Below are 22,431 nucleotides of genomic sequence, written 5' to 3' on the forward strand. Positions count from 1 at the left end.
GCAACAACCGAGACTTTAGGCACCGCAGCAAAAGACACGAGAACGGAGACATTAAGGGATGAAGGGCAGAAAGGGAGAAACGTCCATGTTGCTCCACACTAACAGGAAAAACCTGACCGTCTGTGCACTACCGCCACTCACCAGCAGGTGGGGCTAGTGAGCCGCTGCCCGTCCGGTCTCCTCCATCAAAGCTCCGCCAGAACAAGACGCCGTTGAAAGGAGGACCAGCGACCCCGATGTCTGCTCGGCCCGTCACCTGCGAAGATGCAGACGAGCGACGCGGCGGAGCTGCACGTCAGCCTGAAGGTGAACGTTAAGGGGAACTGCAAACACCTCCTCCTGACGGGACCCGAGGCCCGGAGCTGGGAGCTGATGGAGGCCACGGTAAGACGCTGCTGCGCGCGCCCGACGCCTCTCATCCGTCTGAAGCCGTGCACGTCTGCAGATCCGAGCCCGTCATTGGACGGAACCAGATGAAAGTCACGACTCATGCTCCCATTATCGGACACTGCGATGGCTCCAGTTTAGTGGATCCGCTGGATCCGGAGCAGCAAAGGCCTGTTTGGAACATCCAGAATTATGAATACAGTTATATTTATGTACAATTATATTTACAATTAGGAATATATAATTCACAATTATCATGTTAAACGTGGCACTACTGTACCGATGGAAAAACCAACAATAATAATGTGTCATGTAATCAATGATAAAAAACTTTACATTCAGACGTTTAAGCAACATTTATTAACCACCAAAAGCTGTGGTTATTATGGAAAAACACCAGAAAGAAATGTAAATATGAAGATCAGTGACCAGAACGGCAGATTTACTGAAGAAAAGATAAAGAACGTCAATAGTTTTTAGGACATCAATGTGTAAAAAGACAAACAGGCCAAATGTTAGGGACGGATGTTTAGGAGAAATCCAGTTTTTCATTTGGTTCTGGTTTTCATGGAACAAAGTTCTGCGTCTTTGGATTTGGAAATGGTTTAATCAGACAAAAACAACAGCAGACATTTACTAAGATAATTATAAATATGCACACTCTAGTAAATAATTCAGTCATAAATAAGCTCTCAGCTCTTTTGCAAACAGTTCAGGACTTAATGAAACTATGGCATAATCAGAAGCTCCAAAGCCTTTTATTTTGGCGGGAACGGACGGCTGCAGCCCTGAATGTGGGTCTGAAACCTCATGAATCAACACTTTCAAAGCAAACCTTTGATTCGACGTCTTCTGCTTTCAATAATCCGTCTTCAGCATCCTTTACTTTTCTTTGTAAAGTGAGTTTCTGACTCCTTGTGGGCGGAGTCACTGGTTACTGATCAGCTGATCAGAGCCCGACCTGCTCAGCTACAGACAGATTGTTTGTATGACACTCATAATCTAAAGTATTGTTATAGTAATGTCATTTTAACATGACATTGACTTTCCTGCATTGAATCTCAAAATATTTGCAGCAATTTTTCAGCCTCCATGACATCGTTTCACTGAGATATCTGAACGTTTTCAGCTCCAAAGGTTGGACTACAGCAAGAATTCTGCATCTTTACATGAAACCCAGCAGATGATCACAGACATGTGACCTGAACCCACAGCAGTCAGTTCAGTCAGATTCACACAAATGAATCTTTTCTTTCACATCAATATTAGTCTGATTGACGACTGCAGCCTTTAACAGCAAAAGGGCCCTTTGCTCCACCTTCTTACTGACCAAAACTCACCCCACCCTTAAGAAAAATATGTATTTATTTAGTTTTTAATTATAGACGAGACGAGTTCCTTTCAAAATAAAATCCACCCTGTGCTAAATAAGATTTTGACAGTGAGCCTTCATCCTTTTTATCCTAATATCCAATATAAACAAATAAAAACAATCTATACATGCAAATGCAATAAACTTAAGAAATCTGCCTCTGAACAGCAACTGTTGTGCAGCAAAGACTAAGAACAAACGTTTCCAATAATAAACTTCTCTCTTCAGTTCAGTCTTTAGTCCAACATTACAACACAGTTGTCTCAACGGGCTTCACTAGTTATAGAAGTAAATGCTAAACTGAACTGGACCTTCCTGTCCTCAGACGTTCTCTGTGAGGGAAAAGTCCTAAACAAAAAAGATTCCAGGAAAAAGAAGCAGACAGATTGTGACGCTAGATTCAATCTTCATCGTCATTTTACTATTATGAGAGTTAAAAATCCAACCAGAAATGACCAAACGTTGCTGCCAAAGCCCTTATCTGATCACACATCATCATTGGTGCTTAAAGCCAAAGATGGAGGGTAAGAGGGCCCCATGTGGCTCCTGGGGGCCTCAGGCTGGACGTGGATCCAGGGGGGGCATGTATCTGCCTCTGCTGTGTCTGAAGCTCTGCTGTTGTCTGCAGGTGAAGCGCTCCTCTGGTCTGAACAACCTGCAGGTGACATATTTTGATGAGGACAACGAGGAGGTAAGACAACGTCTCCGTCTTTCTGTCTTTTTGGGCATTGATGTCTTTAAATGTGCTCATTTCTGCTCACTCTGAATGTCATGGCCATGTTTCCAGAAACTACAATGAGGCCAAAGTAGCTCAGAGAAGCAAAGAAAGGCTAAAAGGAGCTTGATGACCTGTTTTCATGCTAATGTTAGCAAAGCAAACGAGCTAAATGTTAGGAAGGTTTCCACTTAGGTCAGCGTTTCATTTCGTTTCTGTACACACGTAGAAAATCGAAGATTTTACAAAACAGAAACCAAATATGTGAGGAGGAGATGCTGTCCTGGATCGGTCTGAGCCCCCCAGGGACAGCAGCCGTTCTGATGCCGTCCTGCCTAAGAGGCGGGGTCAGAAAACGCCGTCCAGGCCGATGAAAGCCAACAAAAGTACAGAGGCGACGCCTCAAACTCCTCACATGCCAAGAAGACAGAGAAAGAATAAACGTCTGATCGCTTCACAACAGAAGTCCACTTTTCCTTTTGACTCAAACGGGAACCTTTGACCAAATCCTGACAGCGACACTCTTTGGATCCAGAACTGGTTCCAGAAGCCAGAAACATGTCAGTGAAGTGATCTGATGGACCTTTGTTTTGTTCTTGGTTTCCAGGTTTCCATCAGCTGTCAAGGTCAGTAAACGCACCGATGTCTGTTGCTAAGCAGTTGAGTGATTCCCGCCTGACGCTGGTCTTTGGTTGCAGGGGAGTACGAAGAGGCGCTGAAGGTGGGTGTCTCACACGTGAAGCCCACCATGAATAAGGCTGGGCTGCAAAGCCACAACCTGAGGAAGGCAGTTTTCTGTTCTGAGGCCAGACTTCCTTCAGGTTTCTGCTGAGATCAGTATCACAGATTTCTGTCATTGAAACCCACAAACGTCTCAAAAAAAGAGAACAGAAGAATTCCTAACGGTTGGTGCTTCATCTTTCCACTGTGTTCTTAAATACTTGGATCTACTGTGGATTCAGAATAAATAATGTTTATTGTTTCCCAAGCAGGGGCACCAAAAGGGGAGGGGGTAAAGGTGGCTGATTCTAGGGACCCAGACTGGGGGGGCCCAACGGTGATGAAATGATACATCATTCCAGCTGGTCATTAACCTGTAGTATTTTATTTTCACACACTGGTACCAACCTCCCACCAGAGACAAGCTGGGGTTCAGTGTCTTGCCCGAGGACACTTTGACACATGGGTGGGCAAGGCGGGAATCGAACTGGCAACCTTCTGATCAGAGGTCGACCGCCCTGCCACTACACCACGGCCGGCCAATTCCTTTTGAAATGGTTCAGTCCGACTATACTCCATACTAAACGTTTGGACTGAACCTGTGACAGACGGGGTGTGAGGAAGCCTGAAAAAGGAGGGAAAAGGAACGAAGGGATGAAAAAAAACACCCAGTGTTTCTGTAAAAAAGGGGGTTTGTGGTAATAAATGACAGAATATGGACTTTGCACTTTTACATTTCACTGTTAAAGTAGTCAAATAATGAATCCATTCAAACGTTTATCAAGCTGTTCTCACTCAATAATAGTTCAGATTATTTCTGTGAAAAACAGTCCATACATCAGCAGATTATTTAAATGATGATAAACCAAAGATGGCCTTTTTTTAGTTTAATGTTTCTTGTTAACTTTCACTGATTTCTCATTTCTTATTGAAGAATCAGCTTTGCTCTGCAGACATTAAAGGACATAGTTTCTGTTGCTCAGTTCTTCTCATGCTGCTCATGTCAGCTGCAGGTTATTTAGTTACAAAGATGAGGGTGAAAAATACCATCACTATGCATAAATGTAAATGGAGAGCATAGAAAATGTTGCTGCTGTGTCAGGAGACGGTTAGAAGGTCCGTCTGTCTTTTCTCTTTTCAGGAGGAATTCCTGAAATCTGGGATGAGCTTCAACCGAGGTCACATGACCCCTTTCTTTGTGTTTGTGTCCATCGTCACTTTTGTTACGTACTTTATTACACATTAATTTAGGGATGCATTATGGTTTTAATCATTAACAAATGTTTAAACTAAATGAATCATCTATAAATACTAATGGAATTGAACATCGACTCTGTTTTCTGACGGCTTTTCTCTGGAAACGGTGGTCATCCCAGCAGCCGTCCTTCATGATCCGCATGCTGCTGCCGTCTCTTCCTCACTTCAGTCTGCCGGTACTGGATGGCGGGTTTGGGTCTGCAGAACACGGATGCTATTTGTTCCTGTAGCTGGAACGTCTGCCGATCTGTTTTTCACGTTGGCAGTGGCGGTTTTCTAAGCACACGGCTGCTGCATACGTGACCAGTGTGAAGCGTCTGTTTCCTGCCGTTTGTCAAAGTGAGCCTGAACAGAAGCTGGTGGAAGGATGAACCTGCTCTCACTTTCCGCTTTTATCCAGATTCAGAGCTGCTTCCGTTGAGAGCGACTGCAGATCAGCACAACTGAATGTGTTGTGATCGTCTAGTTCCAGAAATGATGCGAGGATTTCTGTAGGCGTCTCTCCTGGTTCCATTCAGACGGTAACTGCCCTCCATTCTTGTCACTAGAGCGCCTCCAGGCAGGGCAGCCGGCTGCACATGAACGTCTGTGAGACTCGGGGTCATTCCACGCGGGCCCTCACCGGCAAAACCAGCGGAGCGGAGCCCAAAAGGGGGTTCAGGCCCCCGCAGCACTTCCCTACCTTAGCGCAGGTGGTGAGCCGTAAGGTCCAGGCCGCCGTACCGGACCAGACCATGGTAAGACCCCCCCTCACTCCGGAGAACATCAGCCAGAACTTTTTTCCCAGCAGCCCCTTTGGTGGTAGCTGCTTTAGATTCAGAGCTGCTGTCCTCTTCACCGATGACACGACGTCCATCTGTGGATCTCTGTGAATGAGCTTTCAGGAAGTTCTTCAAACGTTTGTGCTACCGCTGCTGAGGGGGGGTCGCTGGGCAACACAGACTTTCAGCTCCCTCCAGAGATTTTCTATGGGGTTGAGATCTGGAGACCGGCTAGGCCACTCCAGGGCCTTCGTTACCCGGGCAACGTGTGTTTGGGATGGTTGTTATGCTGAAAGACAAAGTCATGGTTCATCTTCAATGCTGATGGAAGGTCTTCACTCACAATCTGACCATACATGACCTTAAATATTCTGTCATCCAATCATCTTCTCATCTGTTTTAAAAGTGTTCCCAGTCGTCTTTTAATGATGACGACGCAGTTTTTAGACTACATCTAAAAATCTGTCTCATTTTCAAGGACATAGTTTCTGCAGAGTGGTAGCAGTTCATTAGGGAGTGTTGGTGCGGGGTAAGCCTGCCCTCATTTCCCATCATTTCTTTGTTTACGCTCTCTCCCACTAGCTTACATCCCCATCATTAGCGTAGCAACAGAAGCAGCAGCAACAGCAGATTCATCCATCCGTCCAGTTCTGATCCAGATTCCAGCTCAGACCAGGAAAACAAAGACCTTCATGGATCTGTTGGTCTGCAGGTGGATGACCAGAAAGGGGCGGAGCTTGGAGACTGTAGCCCACCCACTGTAGTTTATACATAACAACCACAAGCTTTTTCAAACAGCATTTTTTTTATCTGCTGCTGATTCCCAACAAATTGAAGAAAAAATACTCAGAAACCCAATTTTAGACATAATGTCCTCCATCATGAGAAACATGCTACAAGAACATGTTACACACATTCCCATGTAACCTGTTCTCCAGCTCTGGAGAAGACCCTGTCCTCACATGTGGTTCCATGTACAGGTACTGTTGGGCCAGGTTGTGGAGGTTCAGGTAACCTCCGGTCTGTGTTGCCCAGAGTTTAGGCGGATCCTGTCCTCCGGACATGCAGAGCTCAGCAAGACGTCGGACCCCCACTGTGGCATCTGTTGCTTCTATGTGCTGAACCGGCATGAAAAGCAAATGCTGGGGGGGATTTGGCTGTCTAAAGTCCCCGTACGTTGTCCTGGTCGCCTGTTGACGGTTCATTTTCTGGCTCCCAGCACAGTCAGCGGCGTCTCGCTCCTTTGTCGGGTGTCCAAATTCCATCATTGTAAAAAGATACCGGCTGGTGCCGGGAATGTTCTCCAACTGGAATCTTGTCTGAAATAAGTGTTGCCCGTTTAGTGGCTGTAGGATTGCTGGGATTTGTAGTTTGAAAGTAAAAATCGTTGAAAATTCTAGCGACACGTAGACCTGAGGTCAGGAGGCCTCGTCTCTGGGGTCACGTGACGTTGACATGCTTCAAACAGGACTTCTGGTTCACCGTCTGGAGGCAGAGGGGTCCAGCACAACACCCCCACGTTCAGGCGTTCCTATGATGAGTTACCGGCCCCCACATCTTTTTACGTGGGACAACTTCCACAGTTAAAAGCCGACTAAACCCTCAGTTTACGTTCTGAAGCAGCAGATGAAGCCATGAATGAGACCAGAACCCTAATGTCACACACTAATGGGAACACAATGAGGTTCTGGATCTGTGTGTTTTACTGACTGGATCTTTCCTTCCTTTTTTTCAGGTCATAATGAAAGAAATTAAAGGAACAAAAGAAGAAAATCCGCCGGCATGGTTCACTTCATACATGGAAAAGGTGAAATGAATGTTGTTTCATCTTCATAACAGAATTTCCTGAATTTCTGTTGATTTCAGTCAAAAAGTGTTAAACTCTTCCCAACTTCTGTAGACATGTACACTAAATCCCCAAAAGTATTGGCTCCCCCATCCAGATGATCAGAATCAGGTGTCCTGATCATCTGTGTTCAAATCAAACACCGTTTTCACAAACATTTGTGACAGAATGGCCGTTCTCAGGTGATCCGTGAATTCCAGCGTGGAACTGTCAGAGGACGCCACTGTGCATCAAATCCAGTTTCCTCTCTCCTAAATCTTCCACAGTCAGCTCTGTCAGAGCAAAGGAAGAGTTTGGGAGCAACAGCAGCTCAGCCTCCAAGTGGTCGACCACTAACCTGATGGGGAGGGGTCAGAGGATGCTGAAGGTCAAAGAGGTCACCCACTTTCTGCACTCAGTTGCTGCAGAGCTCCAGACGTCATGTGACCTTCAGATTACAAGTCCATCTTCATGGAACTGGTTTCCATGGCGAGCAGCTGCATCCATCCACACATCACCAGGTGAACGCAAAGCGTGGATGCAGCGGTGGAAAGCACGCCGCCACTGGACGCCAGAGCAGCGAGACGCCTTCTCTGGAGACATGGATCACACTTTTCCATCTGGAAATCTGATGGACCAGTCTGGGTTTGGAGGTTGCCAGGACAACGGTACATTTGGGACGCCATTGTGCCGAGTGTAAGGTTTGGTGGAGGAGGTATTATGGTGTGGGCTTGTTTTTTTGGGGTTGACCCCTTAGTTCCAGTGAAAGGAACTCTGAATGCTTCAGGACTCCAAAACATTCTGGACAATTCCATGATCCCAACCTGGAAGGAACAGTTTGGAGCGGCCCCTTCCTCTTCCACCATGACTGAGCAGCAGTGACCAAAGGTCAAAGGTCCATGAAGACATGGAGGACAGAGTCTGATGATGAACTGGACAGAGTCCTGACCTGAACCCCATAGAAGACCTTTGGGAGGAATTAGAGCAGAGACTGATCCAGGCCTTCTCCACCAACATCAGTGTGTGACCTCACCAATGACCTTCTGGAGGAACGGTCCAGAATTCCTAGAAACACTCCTGAACCTTGAGGACAGCCTTTCTAGAAGAGTTGGAGCTGGACTCCCTGCTAAAGGTGGAGCCACATCAGACTGAACTCTGTGGGTTAGGAATGGGACGACACTTCAATGAGCCAATACTTTTGGTATTCTGATCGTTCTGCCTTACAAAGAACAACCTTCATGGAGATCTTTTTTTAATTGCTTCATGTTGAAAGTCCAAAACATCCAAACAATCCCGATGTTCTGCTACCAGAACTAAAGACCTTTCTTCTGTCTCTTTAGTTTAAGGATCAAGTTGTTCGTGAAGCAGTGGAGAAGATCTGCCGGGAGTTTTCAGGGCAATGCTGCATTCACAAGCCCCTGGGAGGAGGAGGAGCAGAAGCGGGGAGAGAAGGGGGGGGTAGAGGGGAAACCCTAAGAGGGCCGGAGACCCAGCAGGTTCCTGAGGTTTCCTCCTTCACTCTGCCCGGGGCTTCAGTTTCTTCCACCCCTCCCTGTTCGTCCTGCAGGGGGCAGACCAGTGGGGGAGGCTTCCAGTGCAGGTATGGTTACATTTAAAGTGCATGAGATGCTTTGTTAGATGCTGTTAGTGGGGGGCTTCTGAAGCAGGGGTCAGGAAGCTGTTCAAGGTCAGGATTATGGCGTGCAAAGAAGCCACAACAAGGAATCGGTTGAAAGTGAACCCCTGAGTCTGGATCAATGGACAGACTTTATGGAGGAAAACTGTTCCATGGAAAAAATGACATTTCATCTGCAGCTGAAAGATGAAAAATGTCAACTTCAATGGAGGAAATGGAAGCAATGTACCAGTGGTGGGCCGTCAGGGCCTTAAGGGCCTCTGTGAAGGTTTAAAAATCTGAATCATGTGTTCATTATTATTATTTTGTCCATGCTTACTCATGAAATCATTCTGAATGGTCTGTCCATTCCATTTGATTGTGTTTATGATGGTTCTGCTGCTTCCAGACGTTTTTTCACATTATAGTATTTAACCCATCACAGCCAGTTTAGCTCGTGCTGGTTTGCAGTGCTTCTGTCCGTGAAACCAGTGTTCAAATCCGGGCTGCTCCCTATTCTCTTCTCTGCTTCTGTGCCGGTCCCAAGCCCGGATACATTGAGAGGGTTGCATCAGGAAGGGCATCCGGCGTAAAACATTGCCAAGTTTACCATGCGACTCATCCTCGAAGGAGAGGTTGTTTCGCTGTGGCGACCCCTGATGGGAAAAGCCGAAAGAGAAGAGAAAGTCATTAACCAATCACGTTTCAGCTGTCCTCTGTTGCCAGGCAGGATAAGGGCCTTCAGCTAGAGTTCTGAAGGTCCTGTGATGGGAGATCAATGTGGGTCATTCATTTCTTTCAACCAATCAGATTGTAAGTTGGTGTCAGCAGGGCCTTCTAGCAGGCTAAGGCAGCGTCACAGTATTCAGAGCTTCTGATTGGACAGAAGATTCAGGAAGTCACATGCAGCCTTGTCCAGTGTGACTCAGAGGAGCACTTTGTGATGTGTCAGTTAAAAACAGACTGACTGTGATGCATCCATGGAGGATCCAGCAGGAAACTCTCCTGAATGAATCATGAAGCAGACGGACAGATCTGTGTTTGGCGCCGCCAAAGCAATATACAGAAGTTAAAGCTCAAAACCAAATCTTTGTTGTACCCCACTTGTTCTACTTTGTTTGTTTAATTACTATTTTTATACATTTTTTAATTGATTGTAGTTTTTAATTTTTTATTTATTTAGATTTATTTTAATGCAGCTATTTTGTTCCTAATAAATAGTTTTTTATAAGTGCAAAACGTTAAATAATATGTTCATTTCTTTTCTTTTTTTTAAGAAAAATATTTTCTTTTAATAAGAAAGAAAAGTGTAAAGTGCATGCGTGGGTTTTCTCCGGGGTCTCCGGCTTCCTCCCACTGTCCAAAAACATGCTTCATAGGTTAATTGGCAACTCTAAATTGTCCATAGGTGTGAGAGTGAGAGTGAATGGGTGTGTGTTTGTGGACATTCTACCCTGCGACAGACTGGCGACCTGTCCAGGTTGTCCCCTGCCTTCGCCCACAAGTGGCCGGGATAGGCTCCGGCAGCCCCGTGACCCCGAAAGGGAAAAACGGTCAAGAAAAGGAATGAATGAATGATTGAAAAAAGTGTAAAGAAAAAACCAAAACCAATGCGGATTAATCTACATGGGATGAGAGGAGAGTTTGAAAGAACGGCTGTTTGAATTTGGGGTCTGAGTTCAGGACAGGAGAAGACGGTTCTGATCCTCCTAAACCACTTTAACTGTGACAAAAACACAAAACAGCTGAAATTCTTTTAAAGTAACCTGTGAGCTGATTGGCTGTTAGGCTCCCCTATGGAGGCGTGTCTGTGGCATAAGTAAAAATAAAAGTCAAGAAATGCTTTTTCCTTTCCAAAATGCAAAAGCCTTTCTGGTATTGACTTTTATTTCTAATGATGCTACAGAAATGCCTCCACCCCCCCCTCCTCATCTGTAATAGAGCTGAAACCGGCTCCTCTGTGAGTCCCTGCAGGGAAACAGCTGATGGGTGACTCTAAGGTGGACGGGGTCTCCAATAGGAAGGAAAACGGATTGGGTGGGGTCAGGGCGTCTGCTCCGCTGCGGTCTAACCAACGGCTTCCCTTGTGTGTGCGTTTCTGTTTTGTCAGCGTGTGCACGTCCTGCACGCTGTGTGAGCCGTGCAGCTTCGCTCACGATCCCAGTCACAACCTGGTGCGAGCGAGGACGCCGCTGTCCATTCCAGAGCGAGGGTCCCCCGCGCCGGACCACAGCAGGTTCAGTACCAGAGCCGCTCACAGTTCTCCTGTTGTTCTGACACACCTGTCCTGCCCCTGAGGGGGAGGGGGGCTGCTGCTACACCCACTTTAAAGCTGAACATATGACACGGCCTCACTGGGACGTCTTCACGTATGTTCACACCCGGAGGTTTGGCCTCAGGCGGCACTTTGCATAAAGTCTGAAGGATCTTTGGTTATAAGATGCTTTTCTCCAGGATTTCTGGGTTTAAAGTTTCTATATCTGCTTTTCTTAAGCCTTTCAGAGTAAATTACATACATCTATATCATCACACATGACTTTCAGCACACTAAAGAACCATATTTTATGAAATATGACTTATTTTCAGCTCATGTTTCTACCCAGAAGTAAGACGACTTTCTCTCCTTGTGGGTGCCGCCCATTTCATGACATCATCCTAGATCCGGACTCACCAGCGGGTCTGAGTTTCTCCCAGAAGAACAAACCTCTGAACTTTTCCAAAGATGGATGTTCAGATTGTTCATAGAAAATGAAAGCGTTTAGCCGAACGCCGCTAGCTCCATCGAGAAAGTGGGCGTGTCTGTTAGCCTGGGGGCGGGGCTGCCAGCACCGACTCTTCCTGGAAGGGGCGGTTCCTCACTTTGTGATGTCACAATGTGAGAAATCACTCGTTTTTCTGTGGATTGGGAGGGGCTGGTGCTCATAGAGAAGGTTTTTAGAGGAATCCTCAGAAATGGATCAAAATCCAGCTTTGGGTTGTTGTTAGTGAGGAATGAACTTTAGAAACACGTAAAAATGATGTAACATGAAATAAGCCCTTTAAATTCTATTTGTATGTTGTGCTCAGTGTTTGAACAAAGAAATGACAAAAACAAATGTAAAAATCTTTTGTATTTGATTTATTTTTTGGTAAATAAGGTAAGTGGAAGTGGAAATGCCCTGCAACAAACTGGGATTGTTCCAGCATCCCCCTGACCCCCCTGACCCCCCTGACCCCCTGACCCCCCTGACCCCCCTGACCCCCCTGACTCTGACATTGGGGGTTATGAAGATGGATGGATGGAGAGAGGGAGGCAGGGATGCAAACGGAAAAGAGCTGTGGGAAATGTTTTAAAAAAGTTCAGTGATTTTACTTTATTCTAATTAAGAGATGGGAAGGTTTGCAGATGAACTGTAGAGTTTCTACGCGCTGCTTTTGTCCAGCAGAGTTCCACAAAGATGTCAAATCTTTGGTTTGCTCTTTTTCCTGCTGTGACGTGTTTCTGCTGTTGTTCAGGTTCTACAGACGAGGAGATCGGAGTTTCCGGAAGGCGGAGAAGCAGCGGTTGAAGGCCGAGAAGCGCTTGCTGAAGGCAGAGGTCAAGGAGATCCGGAAACAGCTGAGGATGGAGAGGCGTGGCATCCAGTGGAACTCCTCCCAGAGAGATGGAAGCTCCTCCCCTGTTCTCCTGCAGCCTCAGGCCACTCAGCACAACAGCCCAGAGTACCGTGATAACAGCAGAACACTGCACAAATATTCATCCAAGCATTTACACAGAGATCAGCCTCATTTGGAACTAACTTCTCTTGTGCTAGGCGCCCCAAATGCCCTTGTCCCGTGGTGGTTCCCGCCATGACCGCGGCTTTTCTGGACGAGAACCTTCCGGATGGAACTCGACTGCGTCCTGCGACCAAGTTTATCAAGTACTGGAAGATGAGGAACACAGGAAGTGTGGGCTGGAACAGTGACACGAAGGTGCGTCCACAGGGGGGCGCCGCAGCTCACGGGCCGCTCCTGTGCGTGCAGACTGATGGTTGATGATGCTGATGATGTCATCAGTCAGCTGTGTTAATGTGACTTGGCTCACAAGTGGGTCCCACATGAAAGGTCCACGTACATGTTAAGCATTTTACATGTATGAAATGTCCGTCTTTCATGACCCATGCGTGTTTTTTGCGTTGGTCGTCGTGCACAGATGTCCGTTTAGGGTTTCAGCGACTGAATTCGGTTTGGAGCTGTTCAAAATTTTTGTTCAGATGAGAAATACGCAATTAGCGCATGTCTAATGTCGTTTATACGCAATTACTGCGTAAAACTTACACAATTGTGTGTGACCCTTGCGAGGTGCTTTCCTGTCGTTTAACAGACTTTTCAACATGAACCACCGATGTGTAACTTTGATTTCACGTAGACGGGCCCATTTCACGTTAAAATGACGTATAGGATGCATGAATCACTAATAAATAACAGCACAAGAGTCACACGGTTCATGTTCTTCGTTGGTTTACGTGTTCTTTGCATGGTTTATTCGTACTCCTTTTCATCCGTGCAAAATGTACGTAGCGGCTGTGGGACCCGGTCTGCACGTTCTCCTCTCATTTTGACCAATCCAGTTGAAAGGACTGTGTGTGTTTCTTGTGGTGCTTCAGAAGGTGGGATGTGAAGCAGAAATGTGGGACTGGCCAGTATATGTTTCAGGTAATCGGGTCTTTATGATAGATCCCCGTTCCTCAGCCTTTGAGGGCCTCAGCAGATCATTGAACCATCTCTGTTAGAAGCTATTTAAAAATGAGAACATTGAATTTGATATCAAAGAGACGGTGGAGCCACCGGTTCTACTGAGTGACCCAGTTCACCCAGTGTTCCTGTGTGGACGGTAGACGATTGGTTCTGAGACTTGTGGTCTTCCTCCCGCTGCAGTTGAAGTTCATGTGGGGAAACCTTGCAGTGGGATCTGGTGACCGATGGAGAGAAGTGCCTGTTCCCCACCTGCAGCCCGGACAGGTAAATATTCACCTCCACTCGTGTCCCGCCTGCTCCCTGTACTTCTCCTTACTCCTGCAGGAGGCATTGGTCTTTTCTACAGGTCTAACTGAAGGGGGGGCATGGTTCCCGTGTTAAATGATCAGACATGTGTCTTCACGGATGTTAATTCAGCTTTTCCAGCTCTTCCAGGCTGCAGATGTTGTTTCATGGCTTCAGAGAGTCAAACGGTTGCTCATCTATGACCCTAATTGTCATGATCAGCCTGTACCATGACTGTGATCCACGGCTGGGCAGGAAACCTGATGACATGAAATAAAAATGGCCAATTCTCACCAATGTGTTCACTTTCCATTTTCCAAATGTATCCCATTTAAATGTGAAATTCTTTTATATTGTGGGGAATTTGTCTGAGATGCTGTTTTGGTTGAAGGTAGCTCTTAAATCCAGGTTCTGCAGTGTCTGGCTGTGTTTGAGTTCAGGAGCTAAGTCCTTCCTCACATCCTCTGTTTTAAACCATGGAACCCTCCAGAGATCTGGGGGTGACTGTGCACTGAAATGGCGGTGAGCTGTGTCTGAGTTTCACTGCGGTGATGAGAACCACAGACGGACTTAGGGTCTGATTTGACCCACATGTTCAGACTGAACCAGAATTTCAGTTCATAATTTATAAAGAAATTCATTGATCTGAAAACAGAATTCAATGAATCAATAAACCCATGAGGATGTTTGGGGGACAGTGATGAAAATGACCATTGAAGGTCGGTCGGTGGGTTCACCACGGTGGTCGTGCCCCCCAGGGTTGATGTGTGGCCCTGAATCGGCGGTAATACGTTGATGTAGACGTTGTTCCGGCTGCGGTGAGCCTAGCTGTGGGACTCTCTTGTGTGCTCAGGTGGGCATCATCAGCGTGGCTCTGTGCGCCCCCGCCGTCGGGGGCTCTTATACCTCACACTGGCGCCTGGCTCATGCTGGGGAGCAGTTTGGACCCAGAGTTTGGTGCAGCATTGTGGTGGACCCTCTGGCCCCGGCTCCCGTGTTGGCGGATGGGTTACTCGTTTCCCCGTGTGTCACGCCGCAGGTAAAAAAAACGAAGGCAGCACGAAGTTTCATGACGGGAAACCAAATGTAAGATTGAAATGACCTGGATGGTGTTAAATTTCAGGGGAGGAATCCTGCAGTGAAGGAGACCAAAGCCTCTGTAGCGTCTGTGGACCAGGATGTGGCGTCCCCAGACCAAGAGGACTTCCACATTCCCTCTGTGGATCTGCTGACAGCCCAGGTGAGTCCACCTGTAGAGACTGCCTCTTCACATGTAGAATCTGTCTGAGTGACGTCACTCTACTAGAGGAGTTCAAGTACAGTTTGAAGAAGATGAGGAAAGAAGTGAAGCTTAGGATTTTAGGAGGGGGGACACCTACAGAACAAATGCTGCAGCTCACCTGCAGACAGCCTTATCCACCTGTAAGGGCAGGTGTGACCAAAGCATCTCCAACTCCTTTGAGACTCCTCATTTTTTTATCTACCAGGATCTTCTGTCTTTTGAGCTGCTGGACATCAACATTGTTCAAGAACTGGAGTCTGTCCCAAACAACACTCCTGTTGGTGAGTTCAGTTCAAGCAAAGGAAGCCGTCATTGTTGAGTTCTGAAAGCATAAGTTAGTGTTATTTCACTGACTGACGGTCTGGTCGAGGTTTGGTGGGTTTGAAAACCACCAGATCCTGTTAGAAATATGACTTTGACCTTTTCTGGCAGCTAATAGAAGAGAAAATCCACTTCCTTTCTACAGAAAATGTGTTTGCTGTCATGCAGATGTGACTCCCTGCATGTCACCTCTTCCCCAAGACGGACACCTGCTGGACAAAAACAGTCCCTGTTTGGACCTGATCCAGGAGGAGACGGAGGGCAGCGGCGCCATCACAGGTGAACGCTTCTGCAGAAACAGGAAGTTCCTGTTGGTTCCAAGACGCCAAAATAGAGAAATAAACAGCTGTTAGTCAGTCCCATCCTGGGAACTTGAGTGGGTGGGGGTCACTTATTTGGACATGTCCCAAAACATCGTATCCCCACTTCAGTACAAAGCATCATTTTATTATCCCTACTATCATGGTGTGTGTGTCTCAGTATGTGTGTCTGCGTGTGTGTGTGAATATAAGTTTAAGGTCTTGTCCTTTGTGTTGTTAAAACGTAGTGATGTAGTTGATAACATTTGAGTGTGTGTGTGGATAGGCCCCGCCCTTTTTGTACTACATTTGAACCGTACCGTAATGATTAACAACCAGTAAACTTGTTGCTCTATGCTGCTTCATGGTCTTACCCCCCTTCCCGTCCTATTATCACCCCCTACCCCCCCCTCTCTCTAACATCCCTCTCTCTTCTTCCCCTCTTTCCTTTTCCGTCCGGTCCAACACCAAAGATTTTCAGACATGATTGAAATTAATAAAGTTTGGCCTCAATTCCAAAAGGGGTTTATTCAGACATACCTTTGGTTTGTCTGAAGATTAATAACCCCTCTTGTTAAAGTAAAATATGTCCAACACAAGAGGCCCTCAGCTCTCATCTGACTGCCCAGCTGTTGGATAGGACAAGCTAAAAAAAACAAAAACGTTGTGATGTTGTGATGTTGTCATGTTGTCATGTTGTGATGTTGTCATGTTGTCATGTTGTCATGTTGTCATGTTGTCATGTTGTGATGTTGTGATGTTGTCATGTTGTCATGTCGTGATGTTGTGATGTGAAGCCATTGGTTTAGCACGGGTTGTAAACATTCTGCAGGTATAAAGTTTGTAAACCTTTATTAGATCATCAACGCACTTTAGATGTTTGCAAGAGTCGAGGATAACTGGCAAAGCGTTTCTTCCTGGTTTCTTCCAGAGGTTTCCAGCCAACCAGCCTCTGGAGCAGAAGTGGGAGGAGTTCCAGCTCAGGAAGAGAGCCAGGAAAATGGCGGTGGAATGGAGTCTGTTTGTGAGACTGTGAACCAGTCGGGGTCCCATGAGAGGGTCTCTGACCACAACCTGCTGCGAGTGGCTTACCAGGTCACAGTGAAAGGTCAGTCAGCTGCACTTCATTCTCTGTGGGGGGGCTCTTTGTCTGACTGCTCACCGTTAAAAGCTCAGAGTTATTCCTCGCTATGGCGATAATGATAAATTAGCAGTTTCTTAGCTTTGAAACCGCGTGTGAGCATTGGATTTGCTGTTACCACAGAAGCATCTCAGGACAAAAAAGGGAGGGAAAACAAGGAAAGAGCCAGAAGCCGCTCGTCTTCAACCTCCTCAGAGGATTACATCATCATCCTCCCTGACTGCTTTGACACCACTCGGCCGCTCGGGGAGTCCATGTACAGGTACGCCCCCCAGTGGGAGTGGTCTGTTTGCCATGCCCCTCCCTTTCTTTGAGGTCTTTTGAGGACATGAAACCTTCATCAGCTGTTGAGGATGATCCACTTCCTACTGATGGTTTGTTATTCGTACAGACAAACTTCCATCAATTATCTGAACACCTGCTGGGGGGGGCTACTGTCCTCGTTTAAAGAATAAATGTATGCAGAGCATTTCTTAAAGCGCTTAAATCACACAATATCAGTGTATTGTAAAGTTCATTTCTCAGAAAAACAACCGCTAAGCCGTGTTTGGATCCAAGCATGCATTTCTGAATAGTCTTCTAAAACTAAATAGATTGTTTCTTAGGATATTTGTGACTTTTTCTTTGTTATAAACACATTTAACCAAAAACGTGGATTTATTGTCCCACTTTTTTAAATGAAAATGTCTACAAATAGGAGAAAAGTCATGTTTTTAGCAGCCAAATGGACTCTTTGACTATAGAAACTGCTGACATAGCAGCCGTCTTTGTGAAATCCTTCTGCATGTTTTTCTGTCCTTTTGCAGCTCAGCTGTGTCTCAGACCGTTGACGTCCTTCTGAAGTCCACATCCGGGTCTGACATTCTTTCTTTGGACTGCGGCATCAAGGACAAGGACCTGCTCAAAACCTGTAAAGACCTCTCGTCTCCTCCAGGAAAGGAGCTGCCAGGAGCCAAAGCTCTCAAAGACATGCTGTGCACGTCTCAAATACTGGACCACAAGCCGCTGACGCCTGAAGTCATGATGCCGTCTAGAGCCCAGGTCACACAAAGGTCGGTTTCTAATTTAACCATACAGCAAAACCAATGTAGAGGATTATTTCACTTCCTTTTGCTGTGTATTAGTCAGAGTTAAACCATGTGCAGTGAGTTTAAAGGCCAAGGTTTTCCTGTTAGACTTGGTTTAGACAGCTTTTTAAGTGATGTGTGGTTTGTTACTCTGCCTTTAAATCTGTAAATGAAGGGTTTCTTGCTTTAACTTGTGCAGTTTGCAGAGCAGCACTGAAGCAGATGCAGATGAAGCCAGTGGAGGACAGGGACTGCAGAGCTCAGAGGTGTCTCCATCACAGGATGGTAAGCTCCTTTTCCTGCAGCGCTGCTCTCTCAGCTCATCTTTGAACTGAAGCAGGCGGGATCACGCGTGATCATATGTGCAGCCAGCAGCCCTGAACACAGGAAGACGGATGAGGCTGAAGCTGCTGGGAGCACTGAGGACAACAGTCCAGGTGAAACCAGGTGAAGGACACGCGAGGACATCCAGGGGAAACCCACAAACACAAAGTCCAGTCCTTACTGTTGTTTTGGTTTTGTATGGATGACTTTCAGACGGGAGTATTTAAACACAGGGGTACCAACAATTTCATTAAGGTCTATCTAATAATATATTTTATGCATTTATTTCTATTTTTAATTTCTTTTTTTGCTACAAATGTGTCTGTTTCTTAGGTTTCCAGGCCTCTGCATGGTAAAAGGAGCTCTGAGGTAAAACTGTGCAGGTCGTGTCAGCATGTGGTCTTTGTTGGCGTCTGCTGCTGAAGCCAGAGTTCCAGTTCTGACCCGTTTGTCTCTCATGCAGCCCGGACAAAATTCCTCCAGCGAGGACACTGATGAGCTGAGGTTTGGGGAGCGGGCGCTGAACCAGCAGCTTCTGAAGGGGTCAGTGACCTGCTCAGCTGGCAGCACTGACAAACCAACTCAACAGACATGTGTCTTTCAAAGACGTTTCCCTTGTTATGAACTGTCCGTGTTTGAATCCAGTCCAGTTCTTCTCTCACTGAGGACGATCCCTCTCTTTAATGAATAAAAAAGCTCTGCTTTCTGGTAAAGTCACGGTTTGCCTCTGTCTTGATACTTTACGCCTTAGAGTTACTCCAATGATGAATGGAAGTTCTGTCACTCAGTCTGCATTAGTGGAGGTTCTCACTGTTCTACATGCTTTCTGTTCCATGAGCACAAGGGTGCTCATTGACACAACTATGACACAACTCTCATATAAAGCCAGCATCACTTGGCTTTATATTAGGGGGGCTGTTCCTCTCAGGAACTCCAAAGGGGAAGGAAAGTGTCTTCAAATCCACTAGGAAAAAAACACTTTCCTGGCTCCAAGATGAGTTGCTTCAAGTGGCCCCATGCCTTCTACCCAGCTCTTATTTTTGGGCAACACTACAGGAAAATATAGTCCAACCTCTTTAGATGGTTGTTTTTGGATACCAAGATTTTAATCCAGATAAGTCCAACTATATGTACCTTGTGTACAAGCTAAGGCTCCTTCCCTACCAGAAAGCTGACGATCCGTGTCCCTAAAGCACGAAAGGCCAAGACCATGACCTTTGACCACTCCCTGAATCCTGTGGCACACTGAGTGAAGATCCTTCTACCTCAGCAACAAGCCCCTCCCCCTTACTTGGCCTTTGCTTTAGCTCTGGTGAGATGTTAGATCTTCTACCTATAGTGTTCTTTAAATCACACTGTATCATGCTCGTCTAGGACAGCAAAGTTGTCCCATACAACCTAGCTCCTGGGGTCCTTTGGGCACACAAACTGCTCTACCTTGATGACTTTGAATTCTGGGCAAAAAGGTCCGACATTGGTTCCGTCCTTTCCATTGTTGGACCAGCTCTTTACCCTCACCAGGAATCTGGAGGGGATGATGGAATTTTGTTCATGTGGTCTACACGTGGACTTGAAGAAGGCTTTTGGGTGTGTTCCATACTGGATCCTAATGGCTCTTGGAGTGTGAGATAAACGACCCAGGCAGACTCGCTTCTGGTGTGAGTTGGACTCCACCAGAGTTGACCTACGTCATGGAAACTGTTTTCCTACTTTTATGGGTCTGCTGTTTACACGACTGACATGGTCATGTTTCTTAGAATGCCTAATCTCATCTAAATATATGACGTGTGGAATGGCAAGCAATCTAACACTTTGGTTAGTACCAGACAGCTATACACTGAATGAACGGAGGCTTAAGAAAGTAAAAAGACCCTGGTTTCATTCTTAGTTTGAGAAACATTTCTTAGTGAGTAGAATTGCTTTCTTTAATTAATCATCCTGGTAGGACCATTAGTCTCACCCCATTGGTAGATTTTACATCTGTCAATGGGGCTAGAATCTTTGACTCCTTTCTAAGGGGCCTGTTTTTGAAGTGTCGTGTTTTGGCTTTGAAACGGTTTGTAGAACATGGTTTTACATGTTTGCGGTTAATCTAGTAGAACAGAGCTGTAAAAAAGCAAAGCTTTACGTACAACTTGGATTGTGACCCTTGTGATATCAGCCATGAATTGAAGGCGTGCTGATTGAGTCTTGCTCTTTGACATTTGGATTCAATACATTTTCTTTTTTGAATGTATGCTTGTGCAATGTAAAAAGGGTGTGGTTCCACCAAAACAGCTTAAAGCAACAGGGCTGCTGGGAAAGGCAAACCTGCACCGTTTGGTACTTGTGATGTCCACGTCGAGTTTCCAAGGCTTTATAGATCAAAAATGGGCGTGGCTACCTGTAAGTGTTCAAAAGCACTCTGTGCTTTACTAAGTTAGCCTATTTTCTAACAGTTCACTTACGATTTACTTAGTCAGCCTCTTTCATTACTGAAATTAAAGGAGTTCAAAAGTGTTGCATGGCCGCTGGGTATGTCTGAATTCAAGTATCCATGGTTATCTTAACATGTTTTTGCAATTATGTTTGTTATAAGAAAACGTGATTAAAAATGTCTCCGTGAAATCCCCGACAACGCAAAAGGTTTATCGCTTTGAAGGATCAGTATGCAAACTCACACTAAAGAAAGTTGTACACTTTGTATTTGTAGGCTTGTGTGGTGCTTAATCCTGCTTCTTCACTGTTTTTGTATTTTCTCTGGTAAGAACTATTGTTAGATACATTTCTGTACACGTCATTACTATGAAAGAGCAGAATGAACGAAAACGTGAATAAAGTGGTGTTTGTGTTAGTCGGATGCTTTTCCTTCAGCTGCCCTCCAATGACCTCCACAGTAAACGCCTCCATCTGAACCGTCCTCTGCAGTGTTTCTACCCTTTGTTGTCTGTCTGTGACTCATTCAACTTTGTATCTAAAGTTGCTGCAACTATTGTTCATCCGTGATTTTCAAAATTTGCACAACTACCTTTTTGTTACATTCCTCAAGTTTGTGTTAAAAAGTCAGAAAGAGCTATTTTCATGACACACGTTCCTTCCATGTCATCTGTTTTGAACACGCTCAATGCTTGTCTCGGTTCATCGCCATTCATGCTTTTTACAGGTTTTATTCACTAACGGTTCTCAGGGAAACACGCCACACCTCAGCCGCTGCTGGAAGAGGATGATTCCACAGTCCGCTCCCTTTATAACCCTGGAACACTTTCACTATGAAAAGTTACACCATCGATTTTGCCGGGTCATTTTTACCCGATATAATATACCCCACAAAAAGTACTTGTCATAAAAAAAGATCAAAACACGACAACGTGTAATAAATTAGAGTGGTTTTCATTTATTTTCAACTGTGGTATGTGTGACGAAATGAAAAAGAAAACTATAGGAAGTTCCTAAAAACATGCTTTTGAGAAGAAAACCTTATAAAGTGATTCTACTTAGTCAGTGGTCCACCCATTCCTGGGACATGGGAGACTTCCCTGGTAATAATAATAATAATAATGAATTGGATTTATCTGCGCTTTTCCAGACGCTGAAAGCGCTTACATTGTGTCCATTATTCATTCACTCCTCATTCATACTTGGTGATGGTAGCTATGGTTGTAGCCACAGCTGCCCTGGGGCAGACTGACAGAGGCGTGGCTGCCAGTTCCCGCCTCTGACCATCACCAGGACATTCATGCACATGCACACACCAGTGGAGCCACGCTGGAGGCAAGGAGGGTGGAGTGTCTGGCCCAAGGACACAACGACGGTTGGCTGGGGGGAGTGGGGATCGAACTGCTGACCCTTTGATCATTGGATGACCTGCTCAACCACCTGAGCCACTGCCGCCCAAGGCCACATCATGCTCGGGTGAAAATGACCCGGCGATAGAGCTGTAGGGTTAACATCCATCCATCTCTACACATAACCACTTCTTCAGGATTCTGAACCTCGGCTTTGATTGTTGATGTCTTTCCTTAGTGTCCAGTCGGTCTTTCTTACTTCTAGTTGGCTTTTCTCTCTGTTTATTTCTCTGCATGTTTCCCTGTTGTAGTAACATTTTTTACTTATTTGACTTATAAAGTTCATAATTACCAAGATTTTACCACACTAAGGCCACATCTGAATGAAACCCCTACATTTAGACCTTCAAACGGAGAGTTGTGGAAAAGGTGTCTTCGAATTCGGACAGTACTCCACCTCCATGACGTCATCAATAGTCGCGGACCTGCTAGCGCTCCGAAATACATAACCTCGGTTTTATACCTTTAAAAAAGGAATTGCTAGTACTTATATTTAAGTGTAAACCTCTGTGCTTCA

The 22,431-nt window shown here is 45.8% G+C and overlaps 1 protein-coding gene across 4 annotated transcripts; it reads left to right on the forward strand.

The window, feature by feature from the left end:
• Window positions 1-171: 171 nt before the first annotated feature.
• Window positions 172-20,923, forward strand: LOC101155936 (next to BRCA1 gene 1 protein). Of its 4 annotated transcripts, none has more exons than XM_020705576.2 (22): window positions 172-384; window positions 2,388-2,450; window positions 3,082-3,100; window positions 3,173-3,195; window positions 5,000-5,188; window positions 6,948-7,019; window positions 8,378-8,637; window positions 10,763-10,888; window positions 12,148-12,354; window positions 12,447-12,606; window positions 13,552-13,635; window positions 14,510-14,695; window positions 14,780-14,896; window positions 15,144-15,219; window positions 15,428-15,538; window positions 16,508-16,666; window positions 16,823-16,961; window positions 17,506-17,751; window positions 17,966-18,051; window positions 18,135-18,213; window positions 18,424-18,459; window positions 18,554-20,923. In XM_020705576.2, the coding sequence occupies exons 1-22, from the start codon at window positions 265-267 to the stop codon at window positions 18,591-18,593; spliced, it is 2,598 nt and encodes an 865-aa protein (XP_020561235.1). In that variant the 5' UTR covers window positions 172-264; the 3' UTR covers window positions 18,594-20,923. The 4 variants fall into 4 exon arrangements, with proteins under 4 accessions (XP_020561235.1, XP_020561234.1, XP_020561236.1 ...); XM_020705575.2 differs by having other exon boundaries at window positions 173-384; window positions 16,490-16,666; XM_020705577.2 differs by having other exon boundaries at window positions 173-384; window positions 16,490-16,666; window positions 18,135-18,203.
• The last annotated feature ends 1,508 nt before the right edge of the window (window positions 20,924-22,431 follow it).

Source organism: Oryzias latipes, chromosome 8, assembly GCF_002234675.1.
Source record: "Oryzias latipes chromosome 8, ASM223467v1".
NCBI classification, from domain to species: Eukaryota; Metazoa; Chordata; class Actinopteri; order Beloniformes; family Adrianichthyidae; genus Oryzias; species Oryzias latipes.